The 23,030-nt window shown below is 36.7% G+C and overlaps 2 protein-coding genes and 1 non-coding gene across 5 annotated transcripts; all 3 read left to right on the top strand.

Annotated features, from left to right (window-relative positions):
* The first annotated feature begins 2,929 nt into the window (after positions 1–2,929).
* MOS (MOS proto-oncogene, serine/threonine kinase) lies at positions 2,930–11,315 on the top strand. Of its 3 annotated transcripts, none has more exons than XM_070747781.1 (3): positions 2,930–3,218; positions 5,123–5,287; positions 9,361–11,315. In XM_070747781.1, the coding sequence occupies exon 3, from the start codon at positions 9,367–9,369 to the stop codon at positions 10,405–10,407; it is 1,041 nt and encodes a 346-aa protein (XP_070603882.1). In that variant the 5' UTR covers positions 2,930–3,218; positions 5,123–5,287; positions 9,361–9,366; the 3' UTR covers positions 10,408–11,315. The 3 variants fall into 3 exon arrangements, with proteins under 3 accessions (XP_070603882.1, XP_070603883.1, XP_070603881.1); XM_070747782.1 differs by having other exon boundaries at positions 5,100–5,287; XM_070747780.1 differs by lacking the exon at positions 2,930–3,218 and adding an exon at positions 3,587–4,337.
* Positions 11,316–17,083: 5,768 nt separating this feature from the next.
* Positions 17,084–20,017, top strand: RPS20 (ribosomal protein S20). Its single transcript, XM_070747779.1, has 4 exons — positions 17,084–17,209; positions 19,165–19,264; positions 19,613–19,686; positions 19,790–20,017. Exons 1-4 carry the CDS (start codon positions 17,207–17,209, stop codon positions 19,970–19,972), a joined length of 360 nt encoding a protein of 119 aa, XP_070603880.1. The 5' UTR covers positions 17,084–17,206; the 3' UTR covers positions 19,973–20,017.
* LOC139166059 (small nucleolar RNA U54) lies at positions 19,474–19,538 on the top strand. The gene has a single exon (XR_011558872.1). It is a non-coding gene; the product is annotated as a small nucleolar RNA U54 (small nucleolar RNA).
* Positions 20,018–23,030: the final 3,013 nt, after the last annotated feature.

The raw sequence follows: 23,030 nt of genomic DNA, 5'->3' as shown, positions 1-23,030 counted from the left end.
TGACAAGGGAACCATAAATGGTTTCCTACAAAATGCGACACCCAAAACAAACTTTATACAATCTATACAATGTGTGAACCCATTCAAATAAAAATAGACTAATCCTGATATCTTCAAATTATATAAATATCAAGAAAAATATTATAGAGAAGATGAACAGAATATTTTAAAAGGTTTAAGTTTTACTGATTTTCCTCTAAATTTCAATAGTGAAATAAATGCTGTATTATACAGTACCTGAACAAATCATTGTGCCACATTATCAATTCTAGTAGGCTGAAGAGGCTTAAGTGAACAATTTCCAGATATATAGAGGTCCAATCCCAGAATTTTCAATGGTTATGCTGGCTGTGGAATACTGGGAGTAGAAGTTCACACAGCTTACGTTAGGAAACATTGCTATAAAGTTAGTGGTGAAAAATAAAATTAAAGCTCAAGATCCATAGGACTGTAAGCTACTTGCGTTCTGCAAGTGTAACTAAATTACAACAGAAATCTGAGTTCTTTTATACTTTATAGAATCTTTCACAAGTTATTCAGATCCGCTCAGTTTTTTTTAATTGACACCATATTAACATTGGAAACATGAAATATGAGGTGAGTGAATCTAGCGGAACTAGTTTCTTCATAAGAATACACTTAATTGAGAATAACCTGCTAAGCCTTTTGTGATATGGGAACAAAAAATTAATTGGTGATTCATAGGTTGGGTTTTTCCTCTTCAATTTGCACTGGAACTTTGAAGAGCATAAGATTTGTGATTCCCTCACAAATAACATTTATTTATAGAGGGTTAGGTTTATTGGATTTATATGCCGCCCCTCTCCGCAAACTCGGGGCGGCTCACAACAATAATAAAAAACAGTACAGTACATAATACCAAATCCAATGCCCACCCATCTAGTTACAATTTAAAATTAATAATCTCATAAAAACAGTATATATAAAAAAAACAGGCACACAGTCAGTCAATCAATCAATCAACAAAACAACATGGGCAAGGGGGAGGTGTTTTAGTTCCCCCATGCCTGACGGCAAAGGTGGGTCTTAAGGAGTTTACGAAAGGCAGGGAGGGTGGGGGCAACCCTAATCTCGGGGGAGCTGGTTCCAGAGGGTCGGGGCCCCCACAGAGAAGGCTCTTCCCCTGGGTCCCGCCAGACGACATTGTTTAGTCGACGGGACCCGGAGAAGGCCAACTCTGTGGGACCTAACTGGTCGCTGGGATTCGTGCGGCAGGAGGCGGTCCCGAAGATATTCTGGTCCGGTGCCATGAAGGGCTTTATAGGTCATAACCAACACTTTGAATTGTGACCGGAAACTGATCGGCAGCCAATGCAGACTGCGGAGTGTTGGAGTGATATGGGCATACTTGGAGAAGCCCATAATTGCTCTCGCAGCTGCATTCTGCACGATCTGAAGTTTCCGAACACTTTTCAAAGGTAGCCCCATGTAGAGAGCGTTACAGTAGGATACTGGCATTTGATTCAGGGAGGCAAACAAACTACCAAAAACAAACTACCAACACAATTCAACCATTAAAACACAACCCCCAAAAATGGGAAGAGTGGAGTCTATACTTACACCAGCCAATTAATGGATCCGCACTTCCATGGGACCTCCAAGCATGAGGGCAAAGCCCAAATTTGAAGAACTTCCAGAAATCCAACAGGGTTTGGTTCAATCTTACTTTGGGGAGGGGTAATGTTCCAGAAATTGGGTGCCAGACCAGAAAAGGCTTTCTTCCTGGATCTCATCAAACAGCTCCTTGGACCACAATGTTTGTTTTCTGCCAGACCTCATGGGATGAGTAGATGTAATTGGTGAGAAGACTTCTTTCAAATAATCTGATTCCCTGCCATGTAGAGTTTTGAAGGTTCTAATTAGTGCCTTAAATTGTATCCAGAATCAAACTGACAACCAATGCTGCTTATGGAACTGAAGGATAAGATATTCATACATATGCTTGGGGCACATATGCTGTACGTATTATACATCATCCGAAGCCTCCATATACTCTTCAAATATTCCCATGGTATGAGTGACTGAGTTAAGTCTCTTAATCCATATTCCAGTATATATTCCTTATCCCAGAATATTTTCTCATCCCAGCATGAATTCCTGTATTCTCAACTTTTAGTTTATTGAACATAATAGAAAAGATGGAAATGTTGAGTGAAATTGGTAAACAAGAGTAATAATTGATTTATGTTTCCATTTATAGGATGAAAATTTAATGTGATTTTTTCCCTATCAGTGCTAGCACTTTAAATGTATCGTTAACTACATTCATACCAAATAAAAGATAAGATTGCCCTCTTGTGTAGACAAACTGTATTAAACATTTTGTTAACCTTAAATCCATAGCAGGAAGGCAGTACCAGAATTCTAAATTAAAATTTTCAGGTCAGAGATTTGTGATCATTATCCAAATCTAAATTCAGCAACTTGCCATATTATGTGAATAGAATTTAACTTGGTACTTTTTTGTTTAACATTTGTAATCATAATAGGAAATAGTACAGTAGTTCTTTAAGAAACCTTCCCTGTTACTTAAAGTCATCATTGCTTTTTATCATAATATTAATTTTAATAATTCAATTAAATTTAAATGACATATTAATATAAGGATTAGAAAACACCTTGAACATCATCCAACCCAATCCTATCTCCAGTTCAGAAACTTAGTACAACTTGTACTACTAATTATATATTACTACTACTTGCAGATATACATCTACTACTACTTGTGGCTTTCATTCCTACAAGAGGACTAGAACTTAGTATTTCTCAGGTTCTACTTCAGTATCATAACCTAGTGCAGACCCAAAAGATTTAGAAAGAGTAGGTATTAAATTATAAGGCAGTTTATAACAACTCCAAATACATGGCACAAAATTACTTCTTTAGTTCAATGAGAGTTTACAAAAGGCCAGATAAGCTTCTCTATAGAAGGAATTCCTTGGCTCTGATGATCTATCAGAGTAATTTCTTCAACCAGAGTACTGATGATTAAAAACAACAAGGCTTCAGGTGACAAATATAATCAGAAGGAGGAACCAATTCTGCAAAAGCTTACAGTTAAACATTGCTTTGACTTGTTCTTGAAACCAATTTGAAGTAGCTAACAAAGTTAACCAAATGTGAATCGTACAATCCATAGTAGAAGTTCTAAAACTCCAAAGGCTGAACTTTTGCAGGAGGAGTGGATGCTTTCAAAGGTAAGATTTAAAAATATTTGATAATATTTGAAATCATTTAAATGAACCAAATTCATATCTATTGCTAAATTTCCTTTACCTGAGACTGGGTTAGCCAAATCTGTTGTAGGGCACCCTCAAACACACAACAATGATCTTCTAAAGACTGATCAACTACCTCTAACACCATCTGGCTTCCAAATCTACACCCAAACAAAGTCAGAAAGCTAACTTATGAATATAACTTGGCTTTTTTCCATTAATATCCTCTCATTTTTAGAATCATTAGCAACATATTCAACTTCCAAATCCTTAGATCACTTTTAGTGTGAATGGTATCCCCTTAATTGGCTCAACTCCAAAGACCCAATAGATCCTTTGAAAATCTTGGGAATAAATCTTCAGGTTCGGTCAACGATCCTGCAAATGTTTGGATCCCTGTTTGGGCAGAAGAACATTTAAATTTTGTTACCTATTTTTGTGATCTTCATAAATTAAATCTTAATTCATGTGAGAGAGCTTATGGGAGGAAGCACTCTCATTCAAATGCCTTAAGACAATATTCCATAACTCACGATCCTGGAAAGGCCATTCATATGTACATCAGTGATATTAGAAGATTCTTCTGTATCAGAAGAGTTTATTCCTGCAGGCATTAAAGTGTCTAAAGTAAAAGTCTTGAACAGAGTAAGATCTTGTATGTGACACAGGTTGACTATTTGCTAAAAACACTCCCCATGAGATTCTATAAACTAAATTTTTAAAGTGAATATTTGCTGCATTAATCTCTAATAAAGGCATCAGATTTGAAATAGTTATGCCCAAAACTGAACATGGGGCTTGGAGGGAAGTTCTGAGATGTTTAAAAGTTTTATTTCTCTCAGTGAAACTTGAACCTCTCACTTTAATGGATGACAAGGTTTCTCCACTGGCCTTGTAGAAAATAAATTACCCAACATTGGCCTATCATAATAGCTGATCAAGCCAAAATGAGCTGGGAAATGCAGAATTACAAACCAAAATCAGCCTCCTAAGATAGCTTCAAAATACTTACGAAACCTGGAAATCTCTAAGCAAAAGAATAACATCCTACCTTCTGCCTTCACAGAAGATTATATCCATTCTGGAGAAATTAAACAGGTAATAAGGTGTTGTCTTGGGCATATGTCTATTATGCCTTATTAAAGTATTCTTTTGCAGGGAGGGGTTTCTGGCAAGAAGAAATGTGCATTTAGTTTTAAAAGATATTGAAGTTTTAATGAGACTGAGAATTAAACATGTTGGTTTAGAACCTTTATTCCCTCTATTTTTATTTTTAATTATACATTGAAAAAGTTGCATAGCATCACAAATGCTATCACATAACAATTAGCCATTCCACTAAGAAGCTAATAGCATTTTTTTTTATTTTTTTTTTTGCAAACACAGAATGTTGGTTCAATGAATGTAGAATAACATGAAAGCCACAGATTCTCTACTGGAATCAATAGTAAACTAATCTACAAACAGCAAGTGGAAAAGTATTATTATTTTTGTTACTATAAAGTATATCTATTGTACAAAGGAAAGAAAAAAGGATTAGTATAATTATATGTTAACTAAGTAGCTCTTTTAAGGAAAGGAGATTGGTTATAGATTTTTTGGAAATTTGATATGCTGTTAAGCTACCATTGATATTCAAGCTACCATTAAACATTTCATGGCCAATCTCCTTATGGAGTATAATTAGGTTAGGAAGTCAGTTATCTTTATTTGACTCTGTCCAGTCCAATTACGTTTTGTTTTTTAAAAAACCAAAACATAATTTCTTTGAAGTAATTGTTATTTAGGTAACTGCGTAAGGACGTCAGTATCTTAAATTAAATTAAATTAAATTACTTAATCTCCCATATTATCACAAAGTTTTGACTTGCTTGTTTTGATAGACACACATCAACCATCCTTGAGGGTTTACATAAGATACTTTGTAACAAACAATATGTCCATGAAGAAAAGGATCATCAGGAATTATTGCTGAATAAATTGCATATTTATTGATTTTTGAACTCATAATCGTATCTACTTGGAGATAAGGATCCAAACACTACAAGGCAAGTAGCAAAATTCTTTCTACAGCATGCTGAATATGAAGATCCATTAAGGAGCACCAAACTTACTAAGATTTTTTTTTTATTGTTATATCACAGAACTCATCTTAAGCACCTATTTGTTATTTGAATAATTTTTTTGGATAAAGTAGCTCACAATAAGAAAGTCTTAAATTTAAATATTCTAGTATTTTCATTTTTTAAAGTTTAATAATTAGTTTATTTATTTATTATTTATTAATCAGATTTGTATGCCGCCCCTCTCCACAGACTCGGGGCGGCTCACAGCAATAATAATACAATGTAAACAAATCTAATATTTAAGTTAATTTAAAAAACCCAATTTAGAAACCAATCATACATACTAGCATACCATGCATAAATTTTATAAGCCTAATGGGAGGGAAAATGTCAATTCCCCCATGCCTGACGACAGAGGTGGGTTTTAAGGAGCTTATGAAAGGCTAGGAGGGTGGGGGCAACTCTGATATCTGGGGGGAGTTGGTTCCAAAGAGTCGGGGCCGGTGTCTATGTTCTATATTAGGAATGCAATGGATCAATGGCTAAGACGCTGACTTTGTCGACAAGAAGGTTGGCAGTTCAACCGTTCAAATCCCTAGTGCCATGTAATGGAAGTACCTCCTGTTACTTGTTCCAGTTTCTGCCAAGCTAGTAGTTTGAAAGCATGTAAAAAATGTAAATAGAAAAATAGGGACCACTTTGGTGAGAAGGTAACAGCACTCTGTGTGTCTTTGGCATTTAGTCATGCTGGCCACATGACCATGGAGACGCCTTCAGACAGCGCTGGTCTTTTGGCTTGGAAACGGAGATAAGCACCGCTCCTAGAGATGAAAATGACTAGCACTCATATGCAAGGGAAACTTTACTTTTATGTTATATATTATTTTAAGCACTTTATAATTAAATATAAATAATATATAAATATATTTATATATTTATTTTATATAAACGGGTTACAAGGTCTTAAGCATAAAACGTATCAGGAAAGACTTAATGAACTCAATCTGTATAGTCCGGAGGACAGAAGGAAAAGGGGGGACATGATCGAAACATTTAAATATGTTAAAGGTTAAATAAGGTTCAGGAGGGAAGTGTTTTTAATAGGAAAGTGAACACAAGAACAAGGGGACACAATCTGAAGTTAGTTGGGGGAAAGATCAAAAGCAACGTGAGGAAATATTATTTCACTGAAAGAGTAGTAGATCCTTGGAACAAACTTCCAGCAGACGTGGTTGGTAAATCCACAGTAACTGAATTTAAACATGCCTGGGATAAACATATATCCATCCTAAGATAAAATACAGGAAATAGTATAAGGGCAGACTAGATGGACCATGAGGTCTTTTTCTGCTGCCAGTCTTCTATGTTTCTATGTTTCTAAATAATATATAAACATATATTTATCAAGTTATGGAAGTTTTTATGACCAATTATGCATTTGAGCTTCTCTTTTTTTAATGACTCTTACTAACTATATATTTTTAATCTAAGCTTATTTTGTGTTCTCACCTGGACTCTGTAATTTTAATTGTAAAACATGTATTATTTCAGTCAGTGACTGCTATTGATTCTTAAAATTGCCCCTCTGAAGCTCAGTACAGTAATTTACAATTCAGCAGCTATTGAAAGGCCAATAAAGGAAAGAAGTAACCCTTTGATCTCTGCTGTTCTGAGCTCAGCAAGATTCCCGCTGAAGCAATTTACCTCCGAGGGAAAACTGTTATTAGTGCAAGCTGTTAGCACTTTGGCTGATAAAAGGGAGTGGGAATTGTTAATGAAATAATTGTAACAAGTCAGGTGGATGAAAATTTCCTTTTATTAATTTCACCCATAGCACTTGTTTAAAAAAACATACCTAAAATACCCAGAATTGTAATAGATAAACAATCTGTGATTTGTAAAACTGCAGCTAATATTTTGTTATTTAGTTATGTTGCTCCATAAAATTATCCCTTCCAGGATACTTTTTGCTTTTAATTGCTGCTCAGGAATGCAAAAAGTTGACTTCTTTCTCACAAGAATGAAATACCTGCAGATGTTTACCTGCTATACAATTTAAAATAAGGAAACTGGCAGAGAATTGTGTCAAGCGCCATGTACAGTGGTACCTCGAGATACGAGTTTAATTCGTTCCGGACCTGCGCTCTTAAGTCGAGCAGCTCTTATCTCGAACGACTTTTCCCCATAGGAATTAATGTAAATAATTTTAATTGGTTCCAGCCCTCAAAAAACTCACAAAGTTAGTCTAAATTATGCAAAAAGACATTGCAAGAATAAATGTAACTTTACTTATTAATAAGATGATAAGCTGAGAGCTTTCCTTCCCTTCCTCTTTTTACCCAAAACAATCAACATGGCAAACTTTTATTTTTATTCATTAAACTGTAGTTATTTATTCAACTTCACTGCCACCCAATCCTGTAGAGGGAGGAAAGAAGGGAGGGAGGAAAAGGAAAGCAAGAAATGGAGGGAGGGAGGAAAGGAAGGAAGGAAAGAAAGAAAGGAAGGAAGAAAGGAAGAAAGAAAGAAAGGGTGAAGGGACAGGAACAGAGGAAGGAAGCAAGGAAACTTATGAAAGGGGAGAGTAAATTCACTGCCACCCAATCCTGTAGAGGGAGGAAAGAAGGGAGGAAGGAAAGGGAAAGCAAGAAATAGAGGAAGGGAAGGTAAAAGAGAGAAAGAAAAAGAGCAAGAAAGAAAGCAAGCAAGAGAGAAAGAAAGAAAATGAAAGAGAAATAAAAATAGAGAGGGAGAATGAAAGAAATGGAAGGAGGGAAGGAAGGAGAGAAAGAAAGAGAAAGAAAGAAAGCAAGAGAAAGAAAGAAAGAAAGAGAAAGAAAGAAAGAGAAAGAAAAAAGAATGAAAGAGCAAGAGAGCAAGAGAGAAAAAGAAAGAAAGAAAGAAAGGCAACTTCAAAGAAAGGCTCACTGAGCATCTCTCACTCTCTCTCTCTTTCTATCCCTCTCTCTTTCTCTCCCCCCTCTCCCCCCCTTTCCCTCTCTCTTTCTCTCTCTCCCTCTCTCTTTCTCTCCCCCCTCTCCCCCCTTTCCCTCTCCCCCCCCCCAGGCCGGCAGCGATGTTTTAAAACAGCCGCGCCGTTTGCGAGCTAACTCCTGAGGTGCGGAAGTTCGCCTTTGGCGTTTGGGCCACTCGGAATGTGAAATTCAAAACAGCGTTCGGATCCCCCCACCCCCATCAGAAGCCAAGGACCCCCAGAGTGGGGCGGCAGGGGAGGCGACCGCCTCTCCACTCACCAAGTGCCGGGATATGAGCCGAGAAGAGCCGGGCTGGCTTACTTTCCTTCCTTCCCGCGCTGATGCAGAGCCACTCGAACAAAGCGTCACGCCCCCCCTGATGCTTTTGGCGGCAAAAGAGCCCAGCGTCGCTTCGGAAGCCTCCGAAAGCATCAGAGGGGCGCGACGCTTTGTTCGAGTGGCTCTGCATCAGCGCGGGAAGGAAGGAAAGTAAGCCAGCCCGGCTCTTCTCGGCTCGTATCGCGGAGAGGGGCGGCATACAAATCCAAGTAATAAATAAAATAAAATAAAAAAATGTCTCTCCTCTCCCAGCTCTTATCTCGAGTAGCTCTTAAGTCAAGCAGCTCTTATGTCGGGGTTCCACTGTATTAAGATGAGCTCCCATTCCTGCCCCAGCTCCTGTTCATCTAGCAATTGAAAAGCATGCAAATGCAAGTAGATTAATAGGTACCACTTTGGTGGGAAAGTAACAGTGTTCTGTATACCTTTGGCTGGTCACATGTCCATGGAAAATCTCTTTGGACAATGTTGACTCCATTTAAGAAGAAACAAAAATGGCCAAAGTCCACCCTAGAATCTGACATGACTAGACATGAAACCTTTATTTTTACCTATTATCTGAAATTTATTGAAGTTTCTTATCTAATAATAGCTTTTATGAAAAGTATAAAGTAACTTGGTATACTATATTGTACTATAAAAGTATATACTGTATTACAAAAGAAAGAGTATTGAATTTGCTTTTACTTTCTATTCTAGAAACATTTCCCCTCTTTGTTAATCTAGTTATCTTTTCCTTAGACAATCATGCCATCTCCTCTTCTTGTTAATCGTCTTCTCCATCTGAAATTCTCTCCATCTGTGAATCCACGTCCCTGCAGTAGCCCTTTGGTCTGTCCTGCCAAAGGAGAAAAGTTCTTTGGGGTGGGAAGCGCATCTAGGATTCGTCGGCTACCCCCCCACTTAGCTTGGTGTTCCATCGACTGGGATCAGTTATGTCTCCTGCATCTCTTGGGCTCTGGTGGTTTTGGTTCTGTTTACAAGGCAACTTACCATGGAGCTACAGTGGCTGTAAAGCAAGTGAAGAGATGCAGTAAGAACCATTTGGCATCACGGCAAAGCTTCTGGTCAGAATTAAATGTAGCACGTCTTCACCATAAGAATGTGGTACACATAGTAGCTGCTAGCACATGTACCCCTACTAGTCAGAATAGTTTGGGTACCATAATTATGGAATATGCAGGTAATTGCACTCTGCATCATGCTATCTATGGGACTGGTTATTTAACAGGAAATAATGATGGCCTTAAGTGTGACCATGGGTTTTTGAGTACAGCTCAGGCTGTCATTTATTCCTATGATATTGTGGCAGGGTTAATGTTTCTCCATTCTCAGTTAATAGTGCATCTGGATTTAAAACCTGCTAACATATTCATAACAGAACATAATGTTTGTAAGATTGGAGACTTTGGATGCTCCCAAAAGCTAGAAGATAGCGGATCTTCAGGACTACGTCTTTGTCAGCAAGGGGGAACATATACGCATCGTGCTCCTGAACTTCTTAAAGGTGAGAAAATCACACCCAAGGCAGATATCTATTCCTTTGCTATTACACTCTGGCAAATGGTAACACAGCAAGAGCCTTATCTGGGTGAGCGCCAGTATATACTTTACTCTGTGGTAGCATGTAACCTGCGCCCCTCTCTAAATGCAGCTGTGTTTAAAGATTCAGCCACTGGCCAACAACTTGCGAGAGTAATTGAATGCTGTTGGGGAGCTGATGTAGCCAAGCGTCCTACTGCAGAATGTCTCCTTCATGATCTTCATTGCTTGCCTGTAGTGGTGTAAACAGATTTTTGTCTTATCTTTTGCTACTTATTATCTTTGTCCTAGAGTATGTTATTGATCTTAACTTTGATGCTTTCTAGTATATTATATATACTCTCAACATGAAGTTCTTTATTTTAAAAAGTGTCAATTTTTTTCTGCTCATTGGGAATTCACAGTATTCAGTTTCTTAATTATTTATTTATTTTTGAAAGATGCATTCACCTCTTAATAAAACAATCCAAAAATTTGTACTGTGAACCTTTGGACAAATTATGATGTGCTATTCTCCCTGCCCCCATTAAACATTATATGGCTTAATAAAAAAAGTTTGACTATTTTTGAATTGCTGCAATTTAAAATATGTAAAAAATATATATGTAACTTTAAACATGGTAGTGTTCATTTGTGTATGAATTGAAAACCATAGAAATAAAGATATTTAACTGCAGTTTTTGTATATATTTTTGGAGACAATTTTTACAATAAGAAAATAACTGCAGTATTGTGTTCATTCATTTCTACCATGGAAATTGGGAAGGAAGCTATTGTAGAAATTCTTAATTCATATATTATTTCTCTTCTTTCGATGCCCTCTTCGATATAATGAATGCAAGAATTTGTTCTTATAGTTAAATTATTTAATTAATCAAGTATATATTACTTTACTGGTCTTTTTTAAAAAAAGTTACTTCCTATACTTTCTGCCTAAATAAATTGTAAACTTCCTAAAAAATATTTGTCAAGTGTACATAAAAGTTACAAAAGTTTTGTTCATTTGAAAAGAAAATATGCAATTCTAAAGATACTTCAAAAGCAGCATACTTATTGTAGCCTATTTCAGAGAAAAAATGCTAAATGGTCCTATGTATACTTGTAATTTAAATTTCACTGAAATTAGTGGAAATTATTTTTAATAAAAAAATAAATTTAGACTGATAGTCTGTATTATTTATAAAAAGGTTAAAAATAAAATGGGTAAGTTTGGTTTGTGATGCATATCTATACAAAGCTCTAAGACAAATGCTGAAGAAAATATCTGCTCCTACTACTCTTTTTTATAATACAATGTGCATTATAATTCGTTATCTTTAAAATTTTGAACAATATTTTTTTATTTTAAATTAGAATTGCAAAGCATCAAGAAATAAGATAAACCAAGAATGTTCTTAATCTATTTAGCCTAACTTTTATTGACTACATTTAGTAACTTATTTAGAAATATAATTTGGCCAACTCAAGAACATAATGGCAATGAAGAAATATTTAAATATGAATTTATGACTACTGAATTTGTGATCAATTATAAAAGGTTTTGTTTAATACTTTCTCCCTATGAATTACGATTATGATTACAGTTCAGAGTGGTTCTCCAAGAAAATTGTGTGTCCAATGGTTTCTGCTTAGGCAGAAATGTCCATTTATAATATAGTATGTAAACATCTAATGTTATAGATTGTGTTTTTACAAAACTGATAGAATTGAAGAGTTACCATTCCAATTGTTATATTAATAACAGTCTTTACAATAGTATGGCGTTCTAAAATCTGTATTTCAGATATTTCAAATATCTGCTATAGTTTAATTACTAAATAGTGGTTTAAAAAAATCAGGTAACAGCTGATATTCATTAATTTTTGCTGACAATTTTCCACTTCAGTATCTACTGGAAAAAATGCCACTCCCCTTCCATATCTAAATTGTATAATAATTTTTAAAAAAATACAATATTGGATGACTTGCTATGCAAGTTCTTCTATAAATACATAAAAATACAGGTTTTTGAGTACTGAAATTAGATTTCCATTTTACCTGATTTTTTTTTACAGTTTATAAAGTGATTATCCCTTAGCTAACATCAACTTGCATCTGTAAACAAGTGCATAAATAACACATGAAGAAAAATATTCCTGTATCTCATTGTTATGATATCAGCCCCAGGTAGGTAGATCAGGCCAGGAAATTCCATAGGTAGGATAGGAACTATTAAAAAAACCAAAAAAAACCCCAACTTGCGAGTCTGATTGTTCTGTTCCTCTTCATCCTCATTCTTCAATGAAGGAGCAGCTGCCTGAACAGTTTTCATAGTTATTTTGACCTAGGCAATGCATTCTGCACTTATCCATCAAGATAATCTTGCTTACACTCTTTTTATAAATATTCCCACACCTAAATGGAATGACTAGATGTTCTCTCCAGAAGCTGATTTTCTATGTTCTCTAATAGAACACTATATGAATATTTTTATACCATACTATGTCTTGTTGACATACATAGCAATTAACCCCCATTTCATTACAGTTTATCCACAACTCAATGTTTCTCATCATTTTACCAATTTTCTATTGTTTCCATTGTACCTATGTTATTATTTAATCTCTACAGTAGAATTCTTGCAGCTCTGCTCAGCAACTTAAAAAAAAACATTCAGCTGTATTTCATATGTTACTTCAGTAAATTTATCTGCATATACTGTATTATAAGGCAAGTCTTTAAACCTAGCTCAACTTTTGTTGACTTCACAGACACATCTATATTTTTTTTTTTGGAAACACTCTGGAACTGATTTGCTATTACCACCTTTTGAAAAATGTCATGGTACAGTCTAGGACAGTGATGGCGAACCTTTTTGCCATTGTGTGCCAAAAGTGTGTGAATGAGCCTGCGACAGAGCGTGTGTGTGCCGGCACCCATAATACAATGCACATCCCACCTGCACATGCACTCCCCACGCTCACCCCATGTGCCACTACAGTGCATGTGGTGCATGTGCCCCCCATGCTCCATTTTGGGCCTCAAAGCCTTCCTGCACCAAGCCAGTGTGCCTGTTACCACTTCCCAGCTGGCATGCCTCCATAAGTGAGGAGCTGTGCTCTCCTCTGGTCCTCCTGGGACAGCTCGTCTCCATGCCGGTGGCTTCTCCAGGAGGGAGTGTGGGAAGCCCTGGCCCACTGCTCCTGCCACTGCCGGGGAAGCAACAGTTCAAGAACCACTGGAGGCAAGAGGGTAGCAGTGGCAAGGAGAGGTGGGCAACACCATCCACATCACCTCCCCCCAAAGCAGGGGTTTCTCCCCTAGCTTGGAAAAATCCCCAGAGGCAGACCCAAAGTAATGGGAAGCTTTGGAATCCTCAGGAGCTCTACATTTCACACAGAGTGGGAGAAGTGGAAGGGGAGGGTTTAGTGAAATAGCAGAAATGTTCCACATTAAACCAGGATTCCTCCCACATCAGACAGCCCCAGGCAGGGATGTCACCCTTGGCTTGGAAAAGCATCTCACCCAGCTTGAAAAGTTGCAAAAAAAAATATGTTGGATAACCATTTGTCTGAAGGTATAGGGGTTTGGACTGGAGTACTTCCAAGGTAGCTGCCAACTCTTACACCTCCCCCGGCCACGTACAATTTATGTATGGTATGTTTGTGTGTGTGCTTGTTAATATAGTGGGGTTCTTTTTAAAACTATTTTAAATACTTAAATTTATTGAATCTATTTGGATTTGTACGATTGTTTATATTTTTGTTGTGAGCCGCCCCGAGTTCGCGGAGAGGGGCGGCATACAAATCTAAATAATAAATAAATAAATAAATTATTGTTATTATTATTCTTTTATTTTATTCACAAAAAACAGTGATACACAGCAAATGACATTTATCTGCTGGATTTCATATCACAATTTCACAAGTCGAACACTCCAAGTGTCTAGGACTGTGTGATGTGTGTTCATATGATGCGCGCAGATCCAAGTATGGTGGCCTTTTGCAACTGACAGATTGTGATTTTGTCAATGTTTATTGTTTTCAAATGCCGGGTGATTTATTTTGGCAGAGCACCCAGTGTGCCAATTACCACTTGGACCACCTGTACTGACTTATGGCAGAGTTGTTGTAGTTCGATTATAACATCTTGATATCAGCTAAGTTGTTTTTTTTCTTCATCAATTTGACTGTAACCTTGTATGGCAACATCAAGAATCCATACTTTTTTCTTTTCCACAATTGTGAGGTCTGGTTGATTATGTTCCAAAATCCTGTCAGTTTGAATTTGAAATTCCTGAAGTATTTTGGCATTTTTGTTTTCCACTACTTTCTCAGGTTTATGATGCTACCAGTTCTTTACCACTGGTAGGTGGTAGTTGTGCTATTTTCTTGGAGCTGCTGAGGATGTAATCAATTGTTTCATCAGCTTCCATGCAGAATCTTCATTTTGGGCCATCAGCTAATTTTTCGATTGTGGCCTTGATTGCATTTCTCCTAATTGCTTGCTCCTGGGCTGCAAGAATCAAGCCTTCTGTCTTCTCCTTCTGTTCCATTAGTTAAACATAACTAGGTCTTCTCCTTATAAACTTTTCCTTCAATCTTGTGGAGGAACAGCCCATGAAAAGCTTTATTGCGCCAGCTGTCGGGTCTGATTTGCATTGTAGTTTTCCTATACTGATTCTTTGTCTGCTGTGCTTTAAGAAGCTTCCGGTTGTTTACTTCAATCAATGCAGGTTGTTCACTTTCTTTGATGTATTATGCCAATGCATGTTTTTTTCTTCTACTACTGTTTGTTTTATTTGTAAAATCCCTTTGCCACCATATTTTCTGGGTGTATAGTCTGTTGACATTACTACGAGGGTGAATAGTGGTCATGAGTTTGTTTTTTTTGTCCAAATTGTCCAGTTCAGCCTGAGTCGTTTATTATGCCAGCAATGTATCTTATGACAGGTGTAGCCCATGTGTTTATTGCTTTGATGGTACTGCCTTCATTGAGCTTGCTTTTGAGAATTTTTCTGACTCTGTGTATTCTTTACTGACCATGTTTTTCACATGCCCATGTTTGATATCCAGATGTAGTATGCCCAGCTATTTATAGGCCTCTGGCTGATGACACTTTATGGTTTGATCATTAGGCATATTTATGCCCACACTTTCAATGATTTTACTCTTCTTCAATGCTACTGTGGCACATTTGTCCAAACCAAACTCCATGCTGATATCAGTGCTAAAGATTTGGAAATCCATTGAGAGTGGATTTCAGTTTGTTTTTCCATACAGCTTCAGGTCATCCATGTACAGCAGATGTGAGATTAGATTTCTTGGCTATTTGTGTTTTGTAAGATTTGTGTTTTGTAAGGTTGTTGACAACAGGATCCTGGCAATGATGAAAAGCAATGGTGACAATGAGTCTCCTTGGAAAATACCTCTTTTGATGTTGAATAATAACAACAACAATAATAGTAGTAGTAGTAGTTGTTGTTGTTATTATTATTATTTCAACAATACAACACAGCAAACAAGATCATTATGCTGGATTCCGTATTTCATCACCAGTCAAGTGCATCCCAAGCGCCTAGGACTGCGTGATGTAGTGGCAAATTATGTGTGCCGATCCCAGTAAAGCGGCCTTTTGCAAATGACAAGGTAGAAATTTTGTCAATTTTTGTCTTTTGACATTTTTCAAAAGATGGCAATGGCAATTTCAAATGTCTGCTGAAATCCTTTGGCACTGCACCCAGCATGCCAAGGGCCACTGGGACCACTTTCACTGCTCATGCCAGAGTTGTTGCAGCTCAATTTTCAGATCTTCATATTTTGCTAATTTATCTAGTTGCTTCTCCTCAATTCTGCTGTCTCCTGGGATTGTGATGTCAATGATCCATAGTTTTTTTTTTCTTCACAATGTATGGATCATCGACATCACAATTCCAGGAGACAGCAGAATTGAGGATAAGCAGCTAGAGAAATGTATCTATTATCATTATCATTATTATTATTGGCCTGCAGCCCTATTATTGTGATCTACCCTTTAAATACTAATCAAAACCTAATTTTTATTTTAATTGGTCAAAGTCAGCTAACTTTTAGCAGAAGTCAACTCCAAGATAGATGTTCATATTGTTAACCTCATCATCATTTTTTTTTAAAAATTGGAAGGCAGTAAAGGATTTAAATTGAATCCACTCCCCGTGCTTCTATCCATGGATATTTTATTGAAAACTTTACCCAAAAAATTGCTTCTACATTCTTGCAGGATTTAGGGGGTCATTTTGATGTCCAGCTTCTTTGTAATAATAAACCAATAAAACAGAAAATTCCTTATTTACTTGATCCTAAGACTTGGAAAACCCCTTAGCCTAAGTGTATGTGCTGTTGGCACCTAGTTATTGCAAAGGTACTGTATCTTAAGAGTAGCTTTCCTGGTGGACATTAAGGTCCAATCAGTGTTTCAATCAATTTTAAAATGAGTGGACTCCAACTTCCAGGATTAAAGTCTTGGGGGTTGAAGTCCACACATCTTTAAACTTGACTGAGATTGAGAAAAACTGAGGTACTGGACACAATTACTCGAATCAGTAGCTGCGGAGAGATTTCCTAACGGCTAATATCAAACATGGCCTATTTTGACGCAATAGGGGTCGTTTTTACTCTCCTCCAGAGTAATTTTTAAAAGTGACAGGAGAGAACCCCACGTTCTGCAGACGACGCTTTTGTCCCGCCAAAGCAGGAGAGACCAAAACAAAAAAACACCCCACCCCAAAACCCTCCACTGTTTTCTGGCACCAATACGATCTCCCGCGCTCTCTAAGGCCGCGCCTTCAAATCTTTCAATGCCCATTACGTTCCAGAGCGTAACGAGATCTGTTCCGGGACAAAGGGCAAGAGGCGGGGAATGGTTCTCCCTCAGACTATAAAAAGGCCGCCTCTGCAAAGTGTGTTTCTTTTGGGCGGTTGTCTGTGCTGTGGTCGCTCTCTTTGTTTCCTGACTCACCGCTGTTCCCTGGGCCTCTGGTGCTCACTTCGGCCGGGATTAAGTCGGTCAGGAAGGCTTCGCGGCAACTATGGTGAGGAGGAACTGGGGGAGTCCCGCGGTGGGGGAGGATGTACGGACTCGACCGGCGCGAGAAATCTTAGGCCGTGCTTTTCCTCTGGCAGCCCCAAAGCGCTTCCTGACTCGATAGAAAACTGGAGCACGGCAAGCCAAGCCTGTTCGTTGGAGAGGGAAAAGGGCGAAGTCTTGTGTGTGGTTCCATGCTTGTCTTTTGTGACTTTTTCGCCACTGGGCTTGAAGTCCCGCGCAGGCCGGAAAGGGTTCCTGAAGATGGTCCATTGAGACGCGGGGGAAATACTTAATACTTAACAGTACGTATTCCCCTAAACGGGGAAAGGAGGACAGAGCTACGAAGGAAACTATAGATCTCAACCTATTTTCATTGGATGTTATTTCAAGGGTTCGGAATGTGTTCTGATTTCTCGGAAGACTTAAATATATTGAGGGAAAGGTTAGTAGGGGGAAAGATCAAAAGCAACGTGAGAAAATATTATTTTGCTGAAAGAGTAGTAGATGCTTGGAAGAAACTTCCAGCAGACGTGATTGGTAAATACACTATAACTGAATTTAAACACGCCTGGGAGAAACATATCCATCCTAAGATAAAATACAGGAAATAATTATAAGGGCAGACTAGATGGACCATGAGGTCTTTTTCTGCCGCCAATCTTCTATGTTTCTATGTACCCCGAATTGGAAGCGTTACTAAAACTAGAATTCTCCTGAGCTAGGTATTTCCTAGATTTCTCTCCTGTTCAGATTAAAAGTACTGCTGTATTTCTCTGTTTGCAACAGGAAAACTAGGAGGGTTTCAAAGAGTGGGGGAAGCTAATTTTTTTTCTTTAGTGTAAAAACATAATGGGGATCTGAAAGAGGAAAATTGGATCACTTCATTACAACATTGCTCCTTAATTTATAGCAATAGCATTTAGACTTCATCCTGCTTTTACAGCCCTCTCTAAATAGTTTACAGAATTCAGCATAATGCCCCCAACTATTTGGATCCTCATTTTACCCATCTCCTACCAATGGAGGGCTGAGTCAATCTTGAGCTGGTGGGGAGATTTTAAAAGTTTAAAGGTTATGATTTTTGTATTTGAGAACATAGAACCTAGTTACAAGATAATAGATGGATTTTACAATTCTGCTTAAAATTATAGTTCAAAAAATAATTAAGTACATTATGATAGATTTGCATATTACAGTCAATGTAGTTGTTTAATTAGTTAAAAACTGCATAATTTTGATTGTGCCCGATTAAAACAGTCCCACAATTATGATTTCCTATTGTTAGAAGCAAACGAACATCCTTCAGTGGATTAGGTACAGACTTGCTGAACAGTCTGGAAAAAGTTTTATTGCACTCATAAAAAGACCACAGGCAAATACTTATATACTAAGATGTCATTTCTCTTATTGTGTGAAGCAGAGTATTACCCCTTCTCAACAAATCGTGATGGCTGATAAAATATAAGTACTCTTTTTGAAAGCTTTTTCTAGCTTTCTTTGATAGTAAGGTCTGTATATTAATATAATCGGTTCCTAATGTGCAAGTAAACCAATAATTGAACAGTTTCTTTCACAAAAAATCTGCCATCAATTGCTAAACAAATAATTCCCTCAACACTGTCAAACTTTACTAAGTTTGCACTACTATTACTACTACAGTTTTTTCTCATAATTCCTATCATCCATTTCCTACCACTTATGACTGTAACTTGTTGCTTGTATCCTTAAGATTTTTATTAATATTGTTTCCTCATTGCTTATTTGACCCCTATGTACCTCATGATTTTTTTAATGTACACCAAGACAAATTCCTTGTGTGTCCAATCACACTTGGCCAATAGATAGATAGAATTCTATCTATTCTATCTATCCTATTTTTTTATGGGTGGATGGGGGGTCCAGAAGTAATTTGCTGTTAATAGCTGAGTTGTTAACTTTATCTTTGATGGTTTGTTATAGGCATTTAAAGATACTGGGAAGGCCCCTGTGGAACAAGAAGTAGCAATTCATCGAATCAGAATTACTTTGACAAGTCGCAATGTGAAATCTCTTGAAAAGGGTATGTAACAAAATAGAACAACATTTTAAAATGGTAGTAGTTTAACATTATCCAAGCTTGTGTGTTCTTACACAGGCATAGAAGTATCAGAATAATTTTATTGGCTCATATTTTATATTGTTGAATCATATAAAGCAGCATCATGTGCTTGGGCTGTTATATTTTTATAGATATAGAAATGTTCTACAATGGTAGTGTTACTATATAGTTGGCAATGAGGACAAAGACTTAATTGAATTACTATGAAAAATTTATACGCTATTCTGAGCCAACATCCAAAACAATATTAAAGTGCTCTATATGTTAACGTTTAGTTAAAATACTTGTGTTGGTTGGTTTTTTTTACAGTTTGTGCTGATCTCATCAGAGGTGCTAAAGAAAAAAATCTGAAAGTGAAGGGGCCTGTTCGCATGCCTACTAAGGTATCTAATTTGCGGAAAGTTTATTTTGTTTTTATATATTAAATGATTAAATAGAATTAGAAATAATTTGGTTATTGAATATATCTTTTTGCTTATATTTTAGACTCTGCGAATCACTACGAGAAAAACACCATGTGGTGAAGGTTCCAAAACTTGGGATCGTTTCCAAATGCGTATACATAAGCGCCTCATTGATTTACACAGCCCTTCAGAGATTGTCAAGCAGATAACATCTATCAGCATTGAGCCAGGGGTGGAAGTTGAAGTTACTATTGCTGATGCTTAAATGATTGTTACATGTATCAATAAAAACTGTTAAGTTTTTATGGTTGCTGGTTGTAGTAGTGACTTTATCATGAAGATTTGAGAAGTCTAGCTTACAAGTTTTTAAAAAAGGAAAATGATCAAAATATTAATACAGAATTCTCTGGTTTATAAATTTGTAAATGGTTTGTGTAATTGAATAGACTATAACACACACACACACACACACACACACACACACATATATATATACTGGGATAAAAAAAATAGTGCCATTCCATAATCTGATTCTTGTGTGTTTAATTCTTCGGTCCTGAAATAATTTCTATGAGTGACAGTTTTAACTAAAAAGAACTACATCTGTTTTTCCTTTATCCTGAGAGTCTGCTGTTTCTGAACTGCTTTTCTGGAGTCTCCAGACAATAAGTGCAGGATATATTTTGATCCTGGGGATGTTGCAACAATTGTGTGAAAAAGTCATAGTCACTTTTTTATTTACAACTAATAATAACAGTTGGAAATTACAGCATATTGAAAAAGTGACTTTTTCACACAGCTGTTACAGCATCCCCATGATTACATGATCAAAATTTGGGCATTTAGCAACTAGCATGTATTTTTGACAATTCCAATGTCCTAAAATGGGGTAAAGCCTACTTAACTATTTTGCTCGGCAACAAATTGTAAGTTGAAGACCATCTGCAAATGATTTGGAATTAAATAATAGTTAATTGTTTATTATGCCTTGCAAGGAATGGCTGTATTTGAACAGAATATGATGTTTCCCCCCAAAAAATAGACTCAGTACTGTCATTACTGCATAAAACTCTTCATAAATAGGTTCATCACAGATAAAATACACATTTTGGTGGGTCTTTATAAACATTTTTCAAATTAATACAATTTTTAACACCTCACAATTGGTTTCCATAACACTAACGACATTGATATGGACTTGCATTGGCTGTGTCTTCTTCCCTGTTGCAGAATTATGTAAACTGTATTTTGGAAAACCTTTACATTAGCAGTGATGTTTAATGCATAAACCACAAACTTTTAAAATTTAAGCTTGGAATAGCTTAATAGCAGCTGGTGAGTTATAGTGAGACTGGTAGAGCTTTGAAGTAAGCTTGATGGATGTTGAACTAAAAAATACTTATTCTATTGGACATTTGAAATTGTCATAATTTACAGGATTGGTAGCTTCAGTTATATTTGTTAATCATTCATTAAATGTTAAAAATATTTTTGCATGATGAATTTAGGTCATTCTTTGTTCCAACTTTTTAAATTGCTTTGTTAATGCCCAAATGAATTTTGCAGCCACTGTAATTTTAAAAAAAGGAACGCAGACCTGTTCTAACTAACTGGCTGCATTGTATTTGAACTTTTCATAGGAATCTTTCTAGATGTTAACAACTGACAAAAAATGTTGATTTCATTCAGTGCTCATTTGCAGCAGGAGCTATATTGCATGCAGTTCAGTATTAGATATAGAAATATAACACTGGCATATAAATATACAGTATATGCAAAATATTTTTCTAGCCATATAATTTAATAGTGGGAAAATCTTTACATTTCCTTGCAATATGAGAGGATTTGTCCTCCTATTCCCATGATAGTAATGAGTGATTTTGCCAAGTAAAATCTAAAATTAGTAAGTTTCTGTTGTTCCGGCAGCACAAAGTAATTTACACAGTAGATGCTATATTAAGGTATATTAAAACACTGAAATGTGTGCTAGTGTATATTATAATATTTTTATAATGTCTGATCACCAGAAAAAAAGTGAAATTCAGTAGGTGTATATAAAGGTGAAATATGACTCATTGAATTTTAATACAATGCACACAATTTAAAGTTCTAATTCAATAGTATTTTCTTGGTTGAAAGAGCTTGCTAGACTCCAGTGATGGCAAACCTTTTTTCCCCTGGGTGCTCAAAGAGCTTGTGCGCATGCTACCACACCCATAATTCAATGCCTAGGGAGAGTGCCCTAGGCTCTGGAGGCTGTTTCCCAACTTCTGGTGGGCCCAGTATGCTCGTGTGTTCACCCTCCCCAGGTCCAAAGGCTTTCCTGGAGCGGGGGGGGGAGGATAAAAACGCCCTCCCTCATGCCCCCCCTCCCAGGCTCTCTGGAAGACAAAAATGCCCTCTCAGAGCTTCTGTGCGAACCAAAAATCAGCTGGCACACAGATGCAAGTTGGAGTTGAGGTAGCGCAATGGCTCGTGTACCAGCAGATATACCTTTGCGTGCCGCCTGTGGCACCCATGCCATAGGTTTGCCATCACTGCTATATTCCCACAATATGCAAAGCCATATTTTCATTAGAATAATGATATGCATAGTAAAAAAACCTTAGTGATTGCAGTTGTCTATTTTCACAGCCTTTCCATGATAGGCTGGATATATATTTTAACATAGGTTAAAATATAATTGGCTAGGAAGCTAGGTGGTAGTAAAGTGTGCTTTTCAAATGCTAACAAATGAATTAATGCAGAGAGCATCTTGTGCAAACACACTCCAATCAGCAGAGGTCACTCATTTTTCAACTAATTTTCAGCTGCATTTGGAAATGTCAGGAACATAATGTTACTTTCTGAATATAAAACAATGAATTACAGTCCTTTCATACATCTTTCCTTACCCAGTGTTAAGAATCATAAGTACTATAGTCCAAAAGAGTCACAATATAGACACTGGGCAGCATGAAAATTAAGTCCAAAAGGCGTTGGGCGGTTCACAGATCAAACAAAGAAAATAAAAAATAATGTCAAATTCTGCAAATCAATTGTTACATCTCCCAGCACAACTATTACATTATTAGATTCTTTCTTCCTCTCTTTGTCGGAGCAGCTGCACCAGGTTGTCTTCTGATAATTAGATATTTTGTAATAGTGTAAATAATTGTGGCAGGCAATTGGGAAATTTGCAAGACTATTTACATACTCTAAAAAAAGGTTTTTCAATCTTACCAATGTAAGGTGTTTAAAATTCAACTCCCAGAATTCCCCAGCCAATCCATGCATCTTGAAGTTTCTAATATTGATAAACACTTCTCTTAAATTGTTAAACA

Source organism: Erythrolamprus reginae, chromosome 3 (assembly GCF_031021105.1).
Source record: "Erythrolamprus reginae isolate rEryReg1 chromosome 3, rEryReg1.hap1, whole genome shotgun sequence".
NCBI lineage: Eukaryota > Metazoa > Chordata > Lepidosauria > Squamata > Dipsadidae > Erythrolamprus > Erythrolamprus reginae.
The sequence above is the reverse complement of the archived record's forward strand: the minus strand, read 5'-3'. Positions and strand labels throughout refer to the sequence as shown.

Bases quoted from the DNA above. Each gene is read 5' to 3' on its own strand.
- MOS (XM_070747781.1), top strand. From the start codon at position 9,367: ATGCCATCTCCTCTTCTTGTTAATCGTCTTCTCCATCTGAAATTCTCT.
- RPS20 (XM_070747779.1), top strand. The intron at 19,265-19,612 runs GTATGTAACAAA...TTTTTTTTACAG, and splicing joins TGTGAAATCTCTTGAAAAGG to TTTGTGCTGATCTCATCAGA. The intron at 19,687-19,789 runs GTATCTAATTTG...CTTATATTTTAG, and splicing joins CTGTTCGCATGCCTACTAAG to ACTCTGCGAATCACTACGAG.